Below are 17,658 nucleotides of genomic sequence, written 5' to 3'. Positions count from 1 at the left end.
GGTGTTAGCCCGTGGGAAATTCCACAATAAATCTCGATTGTACATAGTCCCTGCATCGCTGTATTTCGTGCATCTTTGCCCACCTGTTGGTATAAAGTAACGAGGTTTACTTCGACGGAGATTAATACTGAGATTTTGGGTGCAATTGTAATGGCGATATTAATTAAAAAACCTCCTGGTTTTAGTATTAAATGATAAATTTTAATGCTAAATTTAGTATTACAGTATGGATAATCTTTTTATTCTATTTTAGGTTTTCACCACGAGCAGTCTCGACCAGATCGTGACAGTTATGTTGATGTTAAACTTCAAAATGTGAAATCAGGTAGTTTAATGAATATGTTTTTAGCTTAAAACTACGTTCTGTATAGGAAAGAATTTAATAAATAGAGAGAAACCTTTTTGATAAATCATTATTAACAGAAAAGATAATAATTGGTTCATTCGCGATTAAAATAGCAAATTATGATCGTAATACTCTGCTTGACTATAATGCGGTAATATTTTTAGGATTTGAGTACGCATTCGATAAGAGTCACAATGGTAATACTTTTGGATATCCGTACGATCGAAAGAGCATTATGCAATACGGAAAGTACGTTCTTATCTATATTTGAATCTTTTACCATGTAAAAGCCCTGACCAATTCAAAGTAATTTGTTTTTGGAAATATACTATATATGATATATTATATTATTATATGATATATTATCTGCTTTAAACTAGATACTCCTTCAGCAAGAATGGTCGACCAACTATTGTATGGAAAAGAAACAGATTGTTGAAGTTAGGAGGCGACAAACTATCTAAAGTTGATATTGGCCAATTAAACACGTTATATCAGTGTTCAAATGTATATCCACGTTTTTCAGAATGTATGTCTTATATTTTGCAATAGATTTAAATTGTATCGTATTCTTAAAAGAAGTCAGTAGTTGATTAAAAATAATTTTCTTCTAAAGAAACTCATAGTGGCATAAGAGTCCCTTGACATCTGATATTTACTTTATGGGAATTTTTTTTTCTTTAACATGCCATGTTTTATTTACATGCTAGTGATGGTGAACGCCGAAAAAGCAATACAGCAATTAAGTTGTTATTTAAAATATGGCAGTATCTTGCTATATTTGTATCTTCTTTATATTTTGTAGTACGCGCGTTTGGAGACAGCACGGAAGAAACCTTGGCCAATATTTTGGAAGATATCTTGGACGAAGATGTTTTGCCAGACGTGGGAACCAATATAACAAGGCTAACACTATTTCAGTGAAGCAAATCACAAAGAGATTTCGGGTTGACACTTCTACACATATATGCAATGACACGGCACTATAATTAATTACGGATTTTCACATTTTAACAACTGTATTTTCACGATCAAATAATAACATCACCTTCACTTAAACTTCTTTTTTTATTACGTGTTAAGTTTTTACGTACAAAGAGCATTTTAGTTTCAATATGTGGATTGTATCATATAAAACGATAAAGAGACAACCATTTTTAGATTAAGTTTTGTTAGAATGTTAAGATGTGTCCACTCGCGAAATCTATGCAGCAGATAGCTACGTTGTCACCTTTGTAAACGCTCTGGAATTAAAAAACATTGGCCATGCTGACGTCGGATGCGATTAGTAAATTTTAAGAGTTTGAATTTAACCAAATAACCTACCTGACCTAAGTTTGCTGTGAATAAACTGCACGGATCTACAGTTCTAAACATTAAATTATTGGGTGATTTGAGCTGAGGTGGATTTTTAGTTATTTTTCTACATATGGCTAAGTAGAATCATCCTGATAAAACCCCGCGGCTAGCAGGCGAAAGCTTTGATTTTGCAGACCAAGTAAACAAGCTTAAAAATGCGCAACTTGCAGTTTTTGCCATGTCTGCTTTACGGAACAATCCATTTGATGGCCTGCCAAGGTCCAAAAGCTCGTCGTTTTCGTGACAAAAAGGGCATACGATCACAGTTATTTTGAAGGAAAAGAACACATCTAATTTGCTTGTCAAAAACAGACACAGTTAGTGTATTATCAGAGAAATAGTCTGTTAGCCATTTATTTATTTAAGATATTGGTTTTAAACTTGTAATGAGGTGCTTTAAGGTCAATCTGATGAAAATAATCTGTATTGACTATGTTTTTTTAAATTTTATAAATTAGGCATTTTTAAGGAGACTGCCAAAGTTTTTTAAAGAAAATTATGAATTCTGAACCAAACAACAACAATCGGCAAACTATTTTTATGCAAAACTGTTTGTTTATTTATTGTGCTAAGGAAGTTACACACAGAATGGATAGTTTATCATATTTTTAGATTACACACAATTAAACTGGGCCATCATAATTTTCAGATGCCATCCCATTCATAAAAATGTTTCTAGGTTTATTTTACACATTAAATATTTTTGCTTAATATTGTTTTGTGTGTGTGTTATTAAATATCGAAAATAAGTTGACTAAAAAGTTTGTTGTTGTTTGTAGTTTGTTTTAAGAGCGTTCGTTGTTTTCAAAATAAATCAGCTTCCTACAAATCTATTTCAACATCTTAACTTGGAAGAAGTGCGTAGCTACAGCCCCATGTTTTTCATACAATTCAACAATAGACCTATTTTCATATCCATATCCAATCGTAGTTAACACAGTTATAAAGAGGGTTTTGGTAGTGGTAATGTGACAAAAAAAATTAAAATATTGCAGATTTTAGGGGCGTATCTTTTGGTATATGTTAGCTAACTAGCTAGCTAGCTAAACCTCTATAACCTCCTAGCCACGTTAAACCTAGCCCCATTTTCAGAATAATGTGAATACATTTTTATTTACTGTTTCCAAGTAAATTTAGAACTAAAACTCAATATACAGTTTACTAACGCTCAGTGGCACTTTATATTACTTCTGATCAGTTAAAAAATTAGATTGTTAGTATAGCTAAGCCAAAAAGTAGCCAGCAGCTAAGCTATAACCCTGGAAAAACATATTGTAAATACCATTTTGAGCTCTCAATTCCCCAAAAATCAATATTGAATATGCTTGACTGATGCTAACAGAATTCCAGAAACCTAAAAAAAAATAACATTGACTTCAGGGGAAAGGGGATGGCACAGAAAAGAGATTTCAAAGGCTGGATTTTCTTATAGCATTTTCACAAGCATTTTTCCAGGGTTGTAGCTATAGCTTAGCTGCATGAGTTACCAACAAATCATTTTTCAACATTTGTTGCGTAAACTGATATTTAAAATTAATATTTTGGTATTGGCTGTTGTGATTATGTAACTGTCGCACTCCCTCTGTCACTACTCCCTCTCTTACAGACTGTTAATAATCGTACATTTGTATCAAACATTGCGATGATTAACCCTTAAGTATTATGAATTGATAGAGCACAGAGCTATAATAAATCCCCTTCTTTTTTTAAATGGCACCCTATTTTTTTAGGTTTTTATTCAAAAAAGGAAAATAAAATTAGACTTTCTTATAATGATGTCTAGATTTCAGCTGTAAACGTGCTTAATTTTTGTCAAACTTTTAGTGTCAATGTTCTTAAAAACCAGATCCTTATGTATTTTGTTTTCTTGCTTTTTTGAAATCTTGAAAATTAATCTTGCAGAATTATTCCAATTGTTTATTTACAGAAAATAATCTCAATGAAATATTTCCAAAGTGAAAATACAAAACCAAAAATTTTGTTTTGGACGTCACAAAAAAATTCACATTGTTTTCACTTATCAAAGTAAATTGTTTTCACTTATTAAAGTTTGATATGACAAGCATTTGGTGGACAAAATTTTAAAAAAAATATCTTTAATTCTAGACATTATGTCAGTAAATGTTTTGTGTTTTTTTAACCAACAATTTTTTAATTTTTTTGTAAAGTGATCCTCTCAAGAAATAATTTGTCTCTGACCAATCACTGGACAATTTTATTTGCCTGAAAAAAATACCGAGATGGGAACTCTCTGAATACAAAATTTAAGAAATCCTTTTAGTCAACCTTATATTTTAAAGTTTTAGATAATTTTTTTAACCAAATTAAATCTATGATAGAGGCTTAAAATTTAACACAAATAAGGAAGAACATTCCAAGAAAGGTTTAAAGTCCAACTTTTCCCATCAAGTCAAATTAGTATCCTAATTCTAAAATCACAAATGTGTAAAATGTGAGTTATAAATACCTCCCAAACTACCCTCACTTAAAAAAAAAATTAACAATTTAAGGCAAGGTCAACACAACTACTATTTTAAAACCACTGTCAGTAAGTCTGGCTAATGTTATTTTCACAGATGTTGTTTGAAAAATAAAGTACACTCAATAACTGGACACAAGATATATACCAGCAACATCGCCAATTTTGGTAAACATTTTGAAATTTCAAGGTTGTTTGAAACAAGTCAGTCAGTTAGCTACTCATATCATATTCAAAGCTAGCTAATACCTAGCTCATTTACCACGAAGAATAATAAACAAAAGCATTAGAACTACCCAATGATGCATGCTATTATCTCATATTATCATCAAATGTTAATAACAATCTGTATGACAAATTAATTTTGCAAATATTGCAAGTAAACAAACGATATCTGCACTACTTCGCTGCAAACTAAAATTTTGCTCATAACTAATCTCGTTTTCGTGTTATTCTGCATTTTGAATATGCATATTTCGCGGAACCAAATAGATATGGAAATAGGTCTATCAACTCATATTCTTCCAATTTATTTTAATATATTTATATCATCATTAGGCTATAACTAAAAAGATGCACAGTTAAAAAACAGTAAACATAAATTCAGACTAGACGTACAAAAAAATCTTGTAGTCGTTACAATTACAACTTAATGCTCTGATTCAAAATTTGTCATTTGTATTTACTATTTCAGTTCATTAATCCAGAGAGTTGGGAGTCATTAAATACGTTAATGATCGAATTGTTGATGAAATTATGTTGACGTTGTTCATGGTTGATTCACAGTTACAAGCATTAAAACAATACTGTTTTTGCGTCGATGTTCACACATACGGAAAAGTAAGTGTCGACTTGTTCAGCTAACATAGCATGCGGACACGCAATTTTTAAATTTAGATTTTTTAGAGGGAGGATTAAACCATAACTGGTTTAATTTTTTTAGGGATAGTATTGTCTTTGTGTTGCGGTTTATGATAGACATTTTTTGCAAGTTGACATTTGGACATTAGCAAAAAAAAAGATTGAATAAGTTTCGTTAACAATTTAGACGTCCTGGTAAGACATGCTGGAATTATATAAAAAACGATCGTAAAAATGTATAACCGTTATGACGAGTACGTCACGGTACCCATGGTTTATGTTGTGAATTAAATTGTAAAAATATAGAATTTGAAGTAAAATTAACAACTTTACCAACTCACATGGACAAGCCCAGGAGTTCTTTTTAACTGCTGTGAGACGTTAGAGGGCGTTTGTTTGGTGTACAACGTCCTCCACACCCCCAGTTGTGTTGATCACACTAACAGCTGATTTAGTTTTCTCAAAGATATTTCGCACCACTGAAAAAAATCCTAAATCCGCTGCTGGTTCTTTTCATAATATAACTTTCCAACAAATATGGGTTGAATTAAAGTTAGGTTTTCGTAAAAGTTCAAAAATTAATTCGTAGTTTAAAAAAAGACTGTAGTTTTCAAATTAACTGTGCGCAAACAATAATATAAAAAAAAATTAAACATGTTACAGCAAACTTTTTTTTGTCTACTTTCGTGCTTAACAACAAATAAAAATATGTGAATGTAAGCCGTTAAAACAATTTGTTTCTTTTTTCAAATCTCATGTCATACGAACGTTATGTTTGTCTCTGCACCATGATTTATATATATTTTTCATCAATGCGTTGATTGCTCCTGAAAATAAAAAGAAAGAAAAAGAATTTGAGGTTAACGTTAAGATAAGCGGGTACAGTGACAATAAAGTTACTAACGAGAGATGGAGGTAATGGCTAGAAAATTTTTTAGAGAAGAAAGTTATTATTTAAACTTACTTTGTGCAGGTTGAGAATTTCTTCATTTGTAAGCAAACGATTATAATACACCATGTCATCAAACATTGCGTAGTATCTTTTACCATATACGCCGACAGAAGCCAGTTTTATATGATTTGCATGATATAAACCTAAAATGTTTTCAAATAAATTTTTTTTTAATAAATAAAAACATCTCATGTTTCAATACAGTAGGCAAACCGAACAGTTTGTTTTAACTCCATCATTAAAAATGTTGTATAGTTTTGTGAGAGTGACTACCCTCTCAAATAAATTCTCATATTCTAGCTTCTTGAGTAGGGAACTGCTTTACACTGGATCAAAAGAATGACTAGAAAAGGAAGCTGAAATATACATTTCTTAAGAAACAGCTTTAAGTTGAAGAAGAATAACAAAAGAGACACTGATTACAATGCAAAATATATCAGAATCATTCAGCCATATTATAATACCCGTATACGTCTGTCTGTCTGTCACGCAAAATGATACCGCAAGTAGCAAGGAGCACGCAATGCAATGCTTCGCCGTCCTTTTTTCCACAGGCCACCGACTAGTCAGTGATAATTCATTTCGCTTTCAATATAAGGTTTCTTGATAAAGTTTTTTTTTTGACATTTAAAAAAAATCCTAACTTGAAATGGATTTATTTTAATGGCATTTCTTATATATTATATGGCGATAGTTAATTCATTGAATTTTGACAAGATAGTAAAAGACTTTCATCGACAAAATGTTAAAATTGTGTTATCAAATGATACAAAGGATTATAATTTAATGGAAATTCATACCACCGCCCTCTCTTTTCCTTTTTATCCCATCAATTGAATGGTTGCCATTAATATAAACAGAAAACAAGTCATTCGCAACATCGAATTTTAGAAGTAAATGCACCCATTGTGAGGCGTCTGGACCTTGGTAATTCAGAAAACGGTACTCATGTTGGGTAGTTCGAAGAACAAAAATCCATGACGCAGTTCCTGTTTTTGCATTTCTCTCCTTCAAAGTTATTAAAAAACCGTTCACCAAATGATCTAAAACAAACACTGAACCAAGCGAACGCATGAACGTTCTGTACCAAAATGAAAATATGAATCCATCACTGTCGCAGTTTCTAGGAAACGCAGGTGTTAAATCTCTAAATAAAGCAAACAAAAATTTATACTAAGGTTTGCCAGTTGGTCTAAAAGTTGATAATTAATTTGGTTACCTAATTTCCCCCGAAAGATTTGAATATTTGGATATTGATATTTAATATAAAGGGGAGTGTAATAGTGTTGGAATAAGCCGTGATGTTATAATATTTTTCGCTAGAATTTTACTAGCTAGGACATCGTAGAACACTGATGTGACAAAACCTTACCAAAAATATTCCAGGAAAAGAACCAGTCAAACTAGCATTTCTAGTTTGGATTTTAAAGCACTTAGGTAAAAAAAATAAACAGACTGGACAGTCCAAAACGAGTTTTGAAAATACGCTTTTTTGAGGATGTCTTTTTTCCTTTGTCGATTTTGCTTTATATTAATCCGCGGAATAAATTTGTTCAATCCTTCACTTTAGAATTGTTTAAGCATTACAAATGTGTTTCAATTTATTTATCATGTGTATTATTTTATAAAACATTTGCTTTACCAAACGATATTTAGGCATTTGTACATATTGACGTGATCATGATGGTTGTTGAAGCTAAACGCTTTGAAATATATTACGGATTTCGAACCATAAACCCAGATATTTAAACCTTTTGAGGAAATTTTTTATTTTGCTTCGAGAAAAAAATTATTCTTTTTTGTAAATCCACTTTTAGCACAATAATATATATGTAAATAAAAACATCCTCACCTAAAGCATCCCCCGGGAAATAAAAGCCTTTGTTCTCCTTCACTTTTTTCAGGAAAATACAATACTTTTTTCATCCGGTCAGGAACATTTATTCGTTTTCCATCTCCCCAATGTGCTGTAACGTGGCAACCAGAGCAACCAAAGTCTTTATCAAATGTGAAATTTAGTAAAGGCCGGTCATAAGCTACAGATGCTAATAAAATCCATGAATTAAACTCAACGAGAGCAATGAGATCCTACACACGTTTATAATAGATATGATATTTGAAATGTACATCCTGTGAATACATTGCAAAATAAAAACAAACAAACAAAACAAAATAAAATAAAATGAGATAAGATTTCCAGAAAAAGTCAATTCTATACTAACAAAATTAAGCAAATAAAAACAAAAAGCAGCTGTTGGATCAGACCTTTAAGAGACCAAAAGAAACAATACGACATGGGGGTATAAATAAAATAGTATTTTGCGCAAAATTAAAATCCCTAGCGTGTCACCATGTTGTTGACATTAAAACAGAATATATCCAATGAATCACGGCTTTCAAAAACATGTTTATTAATACGCAGGAATTTTCCGAGCTGAAGCATCACTCAGATGAATTGGTGCACATATTATACAAATAATTTTGCACGTGAGAGTTAAAAGAAGCTTGATCGTTACAATAAATTTGCCATGACTCAACTTATACACGTTTTCTCGAAGGTATCAACTTTTTTTAAAATACTCAACTTACGATTTAAGGAAGCAGCGCATTTGAAGGTTTCATTTTGTGGTAAACATCTTCCATTGCATGGATTGTTATCGCATCTGGTCTGAAGGTTGAATATAGAAAGATCTTCTAATTAAGTCATTGAAAATAATTGTGATTATGTTATCGAAGTGAAAAAATAATCCTACATAACTATTCAGACATATCACCTTACCATTTGTACAAATATAAAACAGTATTAAAAAAAAAAAATTAGACAATTTTTTGAGGCTCAATTAAACTTGAATATTATTGGTGTATAATTACCCAACCGTTTTTCCTAGTGTATCTCAAGTCGATCGTATGTTTTTTACTCCTAAATGTTGCCTTAAAACTATTACCAATGGATTTGGAAATTATAAATCCCCTACATAGTCTTTCGTTTTTCATCCGCTTTAGATCCGTTTTTGGGGGGTTATATAGTTAAACGGTTACTGCATTGCATGAAAGAGAATATCCCACCAAATTCCTTTTCTTGGCCACTATATCTTAAAAACTTACAGCTGTCGTAAAAAGCGACCATCCAGTAGCATTGACAAGTAAAGTTGGATTCGTGTATTTGTCACCACCAAGCAATTGACAAACAAAATTTGATCCGTTGTTTGGACCAACATTAGTTGAAACACATCCATCATGCATTGCGCAGAGTTTAATACATCTTGTAGTATTTTCAACATAATGTGTTGATAGTATGGTTCCATTCAACTTTGTGTTGTTGAGTTTATTCATGCTGATGTAAGCAAATGTAGCGGACGTGTTGGTTTCTTTGCATTTATACTTTGATTTGCAAGTTGATGCTTCGCTGAAGTCATACCTAAAAACATGCTAGTACTGAGATAAGTGCTTCCAGCCGAAATATATCTGACGAAATGTTTTACAAAACTAATCAAAATATGCGCTTAAACTTAGTGATTAAGGTGACAATAAAAAAATAAAAAATAATGATTTTTACAAAAACATACAGGTATAGTATGATTGTTAACAATACAAGAGACATCTTCTCTCTCTCTCTACACTTTATTTTTATTTGTTCTGTAAAAAAATTTCAGTTATAATAACTCCCAATTGATTTTAGAATGGCATTAATAAATTATTTAAATCGCTGCATCGTTTTCGAAATTCTTAGGATAAAAAACGTTATGCAACATTATATCACAGCATTCAGTCCTAATTCACCGCCTTTCTTAACGCCTGGTTACAGTATACTGTTTTTAAACGACCAACCACAAACTTGGTGTTAAATACTTTATAAATGGAAACACCGCCTGTCAACGGCTAGTAACAGTATATTTTTTAGCCAACCAACCAAGTCGATGTTTTTGAATGCTAACGCCAAGATTCCAAATAATTCGTTGTAAGAAAATTGACAATTAGAGCAATCTACTTTTCATCTTGTCTTGTGTTTAAAAATTTCGTAAAAGTGAAAGTAAAAGTCAAACAATCCTTGATTAAGAATGGTGTTTTTCAAATTTACAAATAAACCCATTAGTGACATATTATACTTCATATTTAGTTTGCACTACGATTTTTAGATTTTGGCAACAGTTTCAAAACAGAATGAAGATTCAAGTACGCCAGTAAAAGAAGGTTTAGCAATCTTTTCTTCTTCCAATACAAATACAAAAAATATAAAATTTCAGTTATAATTGTTGAATTTTCTGCATTCTTGTGAAAATAGAATCAATGTATAGCTACGTAACAATAGTATCACGCATAGCCAGCTAGTTTTATGCAAAACTCTTATAAAACCGACTTCACTAAGCATTTGTATGGCTAGCTAGCTACTGACAATTTTAAAGGGTTGTTTACTAATGTTCAGCTCTCTAAAGCTTTGTTAGATTAAGGAGGATATTTTCTAGTCTGTTTTTACAAATGGAAAAATAAAGAATCCTATTCTTGCCAACATCACTCACAAGTAATACTGCTTCTTAACTACTTACTAGCTAGCTATTTATAGCTTCTTTTAAAACAAACATTTGTCGTTTTCTGTCACTGCACCTTCTTTAATACTACCATAAGGATTAACAAAACTTGTATTTTATCTATCAATACAATTTATTGAAAAGAAGTTAAATTGTATATAAAGCTTTAAATAATGTAAACAACCTATCTCCCTTTATTTCCATACATAACAAATAAAATGCTCAACACTTGTCTTGTTTTGATATTTGTTACATTGATCGAAAGGACATGCTGAACATGTTTTGAATTTTTTACACCTGGAGTAATCTGATTTCATGTCATTATGACTTTCAACGTCTGTGTTTTGCGAACTAGCTTATATCATTTGTCTTGTTAAGCTTTCTTCGAAGTTATGAAGTTGATCTTCTCATACTAAATGATGGATTTCATGGAACTGCATTACTATAAAGTTCAAAACTTCCATGTTAACATGATCTGTCTTTTCGACAAGTTTAGATATGGGAAATTTTGCAATAAATTGGGAAAATTTTAATTTCCATTGTTCCTTAAAACATTTCTCAATAAGATTAGCGTATAGAAGTCCATTACAATTAATTTCGAACAATTACAACTAAAATACTGTTAACTTATGTATGTAATGGCTGCGCCGTTATTTGTTTTCTACTTAAAAATAAGCCAGCCTCTTATTAGTGTTAGAGCAAAAAATTGTTGCGTGTCTCTCTATATATCTCTCTATATTTGGGCCTGCTTCCAGATTAGTTCTTGATGAGACAAAGAGAATTTGCGACTGACTGACTGACAAAGCCAGATTAAGCAATTGTGATGTCCCATAAATGTATCATTTACTGTGTCGGAATTTTATTGTTAAGCAACTTTCAAGATTCCTCGTAAGGATTTGATTTTGCGGATTTAATTAAAAAGTGGCGTTAATTATGTATAATGGATATTACTCTTGCGATGATTTTTTATTTCGTACAATAGCCTCTTTATTTCCTTTTGGTACTATCTGCGAAGGATATTCAGTGCAATTAAAGCTACTATTAAATTTTCAGAAGCAGTGCATGCACAGTAATCGCTTAGCTAAAAAACTGCCGAAGATATCAAGTCTGTTTTCATGCTGAACAATACATTACGTTACTCTTTGGCATGACTTTGCCTGGAATTGGACCTACAACGTTTCGAACCAAAAGCGAGAGCTTTTCCACTAGGAATGGTACATGAAATTAAAAGTCTGGAATTGTTATAATCTTAGAAGCTTAGCTATTTTATTTGCTCATTAGAAGGGGTAATTGGCTGGCTTTATTTGAGTATTTTAAAGCTGTAATAGAATGCAGTACGAACCTAATTTTATGTGAAAGCATTAGAAATCAGTTCATACTTAGGATATTACAGGAATATTACTTTAAATCGACTCATACTAATTTTATACTTTACAACTGTAAATAACAAACTAGTCGTTTTCCAGTGAAGGTGCAGGAAAGAAGCTGCGCAGCCATTTTGAACACACCAAACACTATTATATAGATTAGCCGGCGTACTGGTGTCGACACGCTGGGTTATACCACAAGTAACTGTGCAACGTGGGGTTGAACCCCATATTGAGCGCCTAATATACCAATTAATAAATAAAGAAATTAATAAGATCCGTGAACAGTACCATACATTTAGGTGGAGCGCTTCAGTAAAGATATACAGTACGTCATAAATGGAGTATGCACACAATATGCTTTAGGTGTAATATATTGTTCATAAAATAACTGTCCTGCAACTTTAGCTGCAATAAAAACACAGCTTACATCCCATTGTTATTACCGCGTCATAACAAAACAGTCCTTTAATTTTAATACTTTTCTTTTTAAGGCTAATTATTTAGGCTAAGCTGTTGCATTGACAAGGAATTTTTTTAATAATTCTTTTATTTCTTTAATTGCTGAGAAATCGACTTGTTGTCGTCAGTCTGTTGACTGATTATTCCCATCATTATGCAAAGCATCTGTCTCTGCAGTAACAATTTATTTCAACCAGAATAGTGTTATCCTAAACGTAGTTTTAACGTGCTGTAGGCCAACCTAAAAAGTGATCTACCTTAAATAGCATTGCAAATGCTATAGAATGCCAATACAACCCTCCCTTCACCAATTCTGCAATGAACTGCTTCCCTAAAACTTCTCTTAGTATGCTTTCTTTTACTTTTAATTAGACCCTTATTTACTTTGTTAACGTTAGTCTTCAGAAATGTCTCAATACCTCGTGATCTCACCTCAGTCTCCATGTTTAAATAACATAGAGACTGAGGTGAGATCACGCCTTGCCTTGTATGTAAATACTGTGTGTATTAGTCAACCTCGTCCCCAGGGGCTTTTTGACATCGAGACGTCAAGTAAGCGCTTGCGACTTCGACATAGGCAACAATTCTTGGGGACAAGGATGTGAATTAGTTATTTCAAATAATTAAATTTCGGTATGAAGATAACAAACTTGAGCACTCGGTTTTTAAAATTATTTCATCTGCAACGCATTTACGGAAAGATATCCTGTACATAGCTACGCTTTTATTCCAACATAGATGTCCAAAACTATTGTTTTTGACATTGTGACATCAGGCAACAAATCCTGGGGACGAGGATGTGGCAGCGTGTTAGCAATGTCAAAAGCGTGGTTGATAAACAAATTATATTTATGAAAAAAAACGTAAATGACATTAATGTTATCGTTAATCACATTAATTTTATCAAAAGTTACTTAAAAGATATAATTATATGGCCAATGGAATGAAGTTTCGTTGCAGATGTTATGTTGTAATTAGTTTCACCTTAATAAGTTCAACTTCCTCCATTCAAGCTATTCTTTTTTTAAAAAAAAAATCTGATATTAACTGGCTCATGGCTAAAAATTTTTTATTATAATCAAAATAAAGATAAATTGAATCTCCAGTAGGGAACTTTTTTTCCGTAACTTAGATGCTAGACTTAACTTTACTATAGTGTGTTAGGTAAGGGGCTGATTATATGGAGTCAAGCTGACCCGGCTTATATGGCGGAACTAACCACAACTCGGTAGGTGATCAGCTCGCTGACGCGTGAGAAATTTATAAAATGGCGAACACAGATAGGTAAATGAAAACACTCAAAGTACATTGGGCTAAGTTTCGACGATATTTTAGTAACAGCATCATCAGCGTAAAGTTCATGTTAAAACGCAAAGAATTCCACGCAAGCTGGAATTTCTTTTACAACATGATTAAATCTTTAGCCATTGTATTTTTCTATTTTAATTTAAAAGATACTTTAGCTGGAGGTATGCGGTTATCTAGAGTTTATCTACTTATTAAAAGAGAGGCAAACTGCGCACGAAACGGTTGCTGAATACAAGTTCATGATGACAGTGTTGACTTTAAAGACCAGACCGACTGGCTACATCATAAATTAATTTACATGTTACAGCCATCATAACAAAAAAAGTTCTAAAAAAAAGAATAAGAATGTTTTTATATTGATTCGTAGAATAGACCTTTCCCGAATTTCCTAATTATGTCAAACTCAATGAAAGAGGTCGATACTAAAAATCATTCTGCTCCCTAAATATTTCTGTTCGTTAAGTGCCTCAATTGCGAACTGAAAGTTACGGTCAAACCCTTCATCTAGCCGAGCTTTCAGCTAAGAATAGCCTCGTTTTTTAAAATAATTATGTTCTTCAAATCTAAATAAAATCCAACCAGAGTATTATATTGCTCTAGAAACTTCAGTTTTGTCATGATAATTTGATATTCTATCTGAATATCTTTATTTGAACAGCCATTATAAAATTTTGGATGACGTCATAATTATTATAATTAATGAAATTCGGGAAAGGTGTATTATAAAACTTTATGTTTTTTTAAATAAAAACAGTAAATTTTCACCTAAAACTTTGGAAAACGACATCAGACTAGATCCAAAATATAAAACAGTCTGTTAAAAATACCAGTTTTGTTTACATCTTTGTAAGTGCTGTTTCTTTTATAATTCATTACTTTCACACATTTGCCAATCGGGTGGCTAAATTAAAAAACAATGGAGTGTATTTCTCCTTATTGTGATGGTCACGGGTGAATACGCACAAAATAATGAAAAGTTAAAGATCAAAATAACAAAAAATATTACACAACATGTGACGAACATTTTTATTATTTTATGCTACTAAACATTCTAAAGAAATATTAACTTTGTGAGTAAAGATAAAGACTCATGAATAAAGATGAAGCCACCATATTATCATTATTATATCTCGCACAGATATTTGATATCGGATATCTGCTGAGATATTCGATTCTCGGCTAACGACTGCACGAATATCCAAAAATATTCTGTCAGCCGCTCCAACCTGAGATGCATGATGCACGTTATTTGTTCGTTATTATAGTAGTAACCTTAGTAGATTTTAGGATTTAGAAATCTATATTTTTTTTCTCTCGCTTAAAATTTATTTTCTGGCTGCCACAAAAATTATATTTTGTTCGACTCTCCTTTAAAATATACTTCAGCTAGAGACATGCGGTTATCTAGAATTTTATCCTGCCTACCGAGCCAGCCCGGTTGTTAAACTGCAGTTGTAAGAAAAAAATATTCATTTGTTATTTTTGCAGATAAAGAAAAAATATAGTGATAAAAAAGTGCTTAGTCATAGTTGATTGGAGTTCTTGGGCGTGACTGGGAGTGATCAGATTTTTATGTGTTTTTATACCATTGTTATTGTTGTTGTTGTTTAAAAAGCTTCCTTCAAGTTCAGTGTTTTTCCAGCAATTGCAGCTCGTTGCCCCTTGTCGTTACAAAAATAAAACCGACGCCGGCGTTGTTTTGTAAATAACGACAGCCAGTAACATATGAAAAAATGACATTTAAAATGCAGACAGACGTATACGGACATTATAATATAGATTTTATCGACGGCCGACATAATGGCCCTAGTTAAATATAAATTGTTGTTTGCATTTCCTCATAACGGTATCAGTAAACCAAACACTCCTATCTATAATTACATTTATTAATTTAATTTTCTTTAATTATTATCTGGTAACGCATCCCATTACTCATTGTCTTCTTCGTTTCTATACGAGGTATACTCAAATTAAGTGAACTGTATTATTTTAGCAGTTGTTTTTTAGCTTGCAACAACATGTCGAAGAAACAACCAAGCAAAAGCACATTTTACTCATTCTGTTTCGTTTCTGCGCTGGTTGGAGCTGAGTACGCTTTTATCATACCTTCATTGTGGTACTACTTGAAAAAAGTGATTCAAACGCAACATCCTGATGTTTTCTATTCGCTTACCATCGTTTCGTTTTACGTCATGGCCATAACTGGTTGTATCACTCTACCAAAGTATGTGAATCAAACAAAAAGCCATCGAAAGTCATTATTGATACTCTGTGGATGTGGAGTTGTTGGTAACGGCTTGTATGCAATTCCAATCTCTGTAGGGTTTCCTCTACTTGGTAGAACACTTCAAGGTGTTTGCCAGGCCTCATTACCAATTATGGCTGGACAGCTAGGAAGAATTTATTCAACGCAGGGTGCCATTGGAAAGGTAGCAGCTTTAAAATTATGGAACTTTATTACATTGGTGTCTTTTCCTGCTTTGCACATAATGCTTGACCATGTGGACTTGCATGTTCTTGGTATGAAAATCAACAATGCAAACATCACAAGTTTGGTATTGTGCGTGTTATGGATGTTATGTTTGCTTGTTTCCTTTTTTAATTTGGATGACATTTCAGCTGATTACAACTGTTTTGAGGATAAGAATTATGCTAGTTCAGGTTCCGAAACTGTGTCGGAACAAAAAAAGCAAATGGATATGGAAAATCTTCTCGCTGAGAATAATTCTAAAATTTATTCTGACGACTATTTTGTCACTTCGCAACGATACAACGCCGAAGAAACTGTTCAATTGTCTATTAAAGAAAAACCGAATGCAAGTGGAAATACTAAAGCTGAAGTTGCCACTGCTAAACGTCAGAAGGCTTTGCATACAATAATGCAACTATTCTACAATTTAGAGCTGAATGTTATTATTTTTACAATCATATTAGCAAGGCTTCAATCTTTGTATTCATCAGATATAGCATTCTCCAAGGATAAAAACTACAATTTGTCGGAACCAAAAAGAATGAGCTTAGTGCTTGGATCAACTGGTGTATGTTTCATCTTAGTGTCGTCATTTGTGAAAAAATACGCAGTTGTCAATGACAGTGAAATATATATCCAAGTGACTGTCATAAGTTTTCTTGCAAGTGTACAGGCATTTCTTATTTCACTGTTAAGCCACGGCACTTTCAGTTGCCCTGTTTCCGCAACTCTAGCAATTATGTTATGTTTGGCATGGTGTGTTGAAGTGGTTTCACTTAGCATATTCCTCGCAGATATCTACCATCCATCAAAAGAAAGTCACGCGAAAAGCAATGGTCATTCAATTAGTTTGATGCTGTGTCTTGTTATTGGTTTTTTCCCGTCATTTATTTATCAGTTCCAATTGATTTGCATCACGTTTGCAACACTTGTGTTGCTTTCTTTGTTTCTTGTGGTGGCAAGACGAAAACAGATTTGCTCCTACATGAGACTTTAGATTTAGCTGTAATTTCTGAACACGTTTCAAAAGGGAGATAAACCCAGGTTATTATTTGTTATTGAACTGGATGATATTTTCTGAATTTTATAAATAAAATATTTGATTGCACGTATTTTATAAAACGAGTAATGTCGGACCATCTACAATATGTGAGCAACAATTAGCGCAGCTTAAGAGTTTAAATTTAATAATTAACCGATGTCTTGTGAATATCGTGTTTTTAATATCTCGCTGGTGAATATCCCACTGTGAATCTTGTGGCGACTGACTTCAAAAATTGTGGCCATTTTTTTTTTTACTGATTGTAGAGTAGCCCATTTTAAGTTGAAGTTAGAAATTGTTTACCCGATAGAAAATTTGGGAGGTTTCAGCAGAATATTAAACAATCTTTTTAAATGAAGATCATGGACAATTATATTGTGAATATGGTGAGATGATATAATGCACCATTTTTGGATAATTCTATCGCGAAGGCTAAATATATTAGATAAAGTAAAGGAGTCTTGTTTTTACTTTTTTAAATTTTGA

At 32.3% G+C, this 17,658-nt stretch overlaps 2 protein-coding genes across 4 annotated transcripts; one reads left to right on the top strand and one right to left on the bottom strand.

The window, feature by feature from the left end:
- Positions 1–4,979: 4,979 nt before the first annotated feature.
- LOC130614288 (uncharacterized) lies at positions 4,980–17,340 on the top strand. Its single transcript, XM_057435713.1, has 2 exons — positions 4,980–5,024; positions 15,668–17,340. Exon 2 carries the CDS (start codon positions 15,679–15,681, stop codon positions 17,125–17,127), a length of 1,449 nt encoding a protein of 482 aa, XP_057291696.1. The 5' UTR covers positions 4,980–5,024; positions 15,668–15,678; the 3' UTR covers positions 17,128–17,340.
- On the bottom strand, positions 5,701–14,979 carry LOC130614289 (uncharacterized). 3 transcript variants are annotated; one of them, XM_057435716.1, is made up of 7 exons: positions 14,426–14,979; positions 9,103–9,415; positions 8,587–8,665; positions 7,850–8,042; positions 6,798–7,144; positions 6,010–6,140; positions 5,701–5,872 (listed from the first exon to the last, which is right to left on the bottom strand). In XM_057435716.1, exons 2-7 carry the CDS (start codon positions 9,328–9,330, stop codon positions 5,855–5,857), a joined length of 996 nt encoding a protein of 331 aa, XP_057291699.1. In that variant the 5' UTR covers positions 9,331–9,415; positions 14,426–14,979; the 3' UTR covers positions 5,701–5,854. The 3 variants fall into 3 exon arrangements, with proteins under 3 accessions (XP_057291699.1, XP_057291698.1, XP_057291697.1); XM_057435715.1 differs by lacking the exon at positions 14,426–14,979 and adding an exon at positions 12,610–12,750; XM_057435714.1 differs by lacking the exon at positions 14,426–14,979 and adding an exon at positions 9,564–9,882.
- Positions 17,341–17,658: the final 318 nt, after the last annotated feature.

The sequence above is a fragment of the Hydractinia symbiolongicarpus genome, chromosome 11 (assembly GCF_029227915.1).
Source record: "Hydractinia symbiolongicarpus strain clone_291-10 chromosome 11, HSymV2.1, whole genome shotgun sequence".
Classification (NCBI taxonomy): domain Eukaryota; kingdom Metazoa; phylum Cnidaria; class Hydrozoa; order Anthoathecata; family Hydractiniidae; genus Hydractinia; species Hydractinia symbiolongicarpus.
Note: the sequence above shows the minus strand (reverse complement) of the source record. Positions and strands in the feature narration are given on the sequence as shown.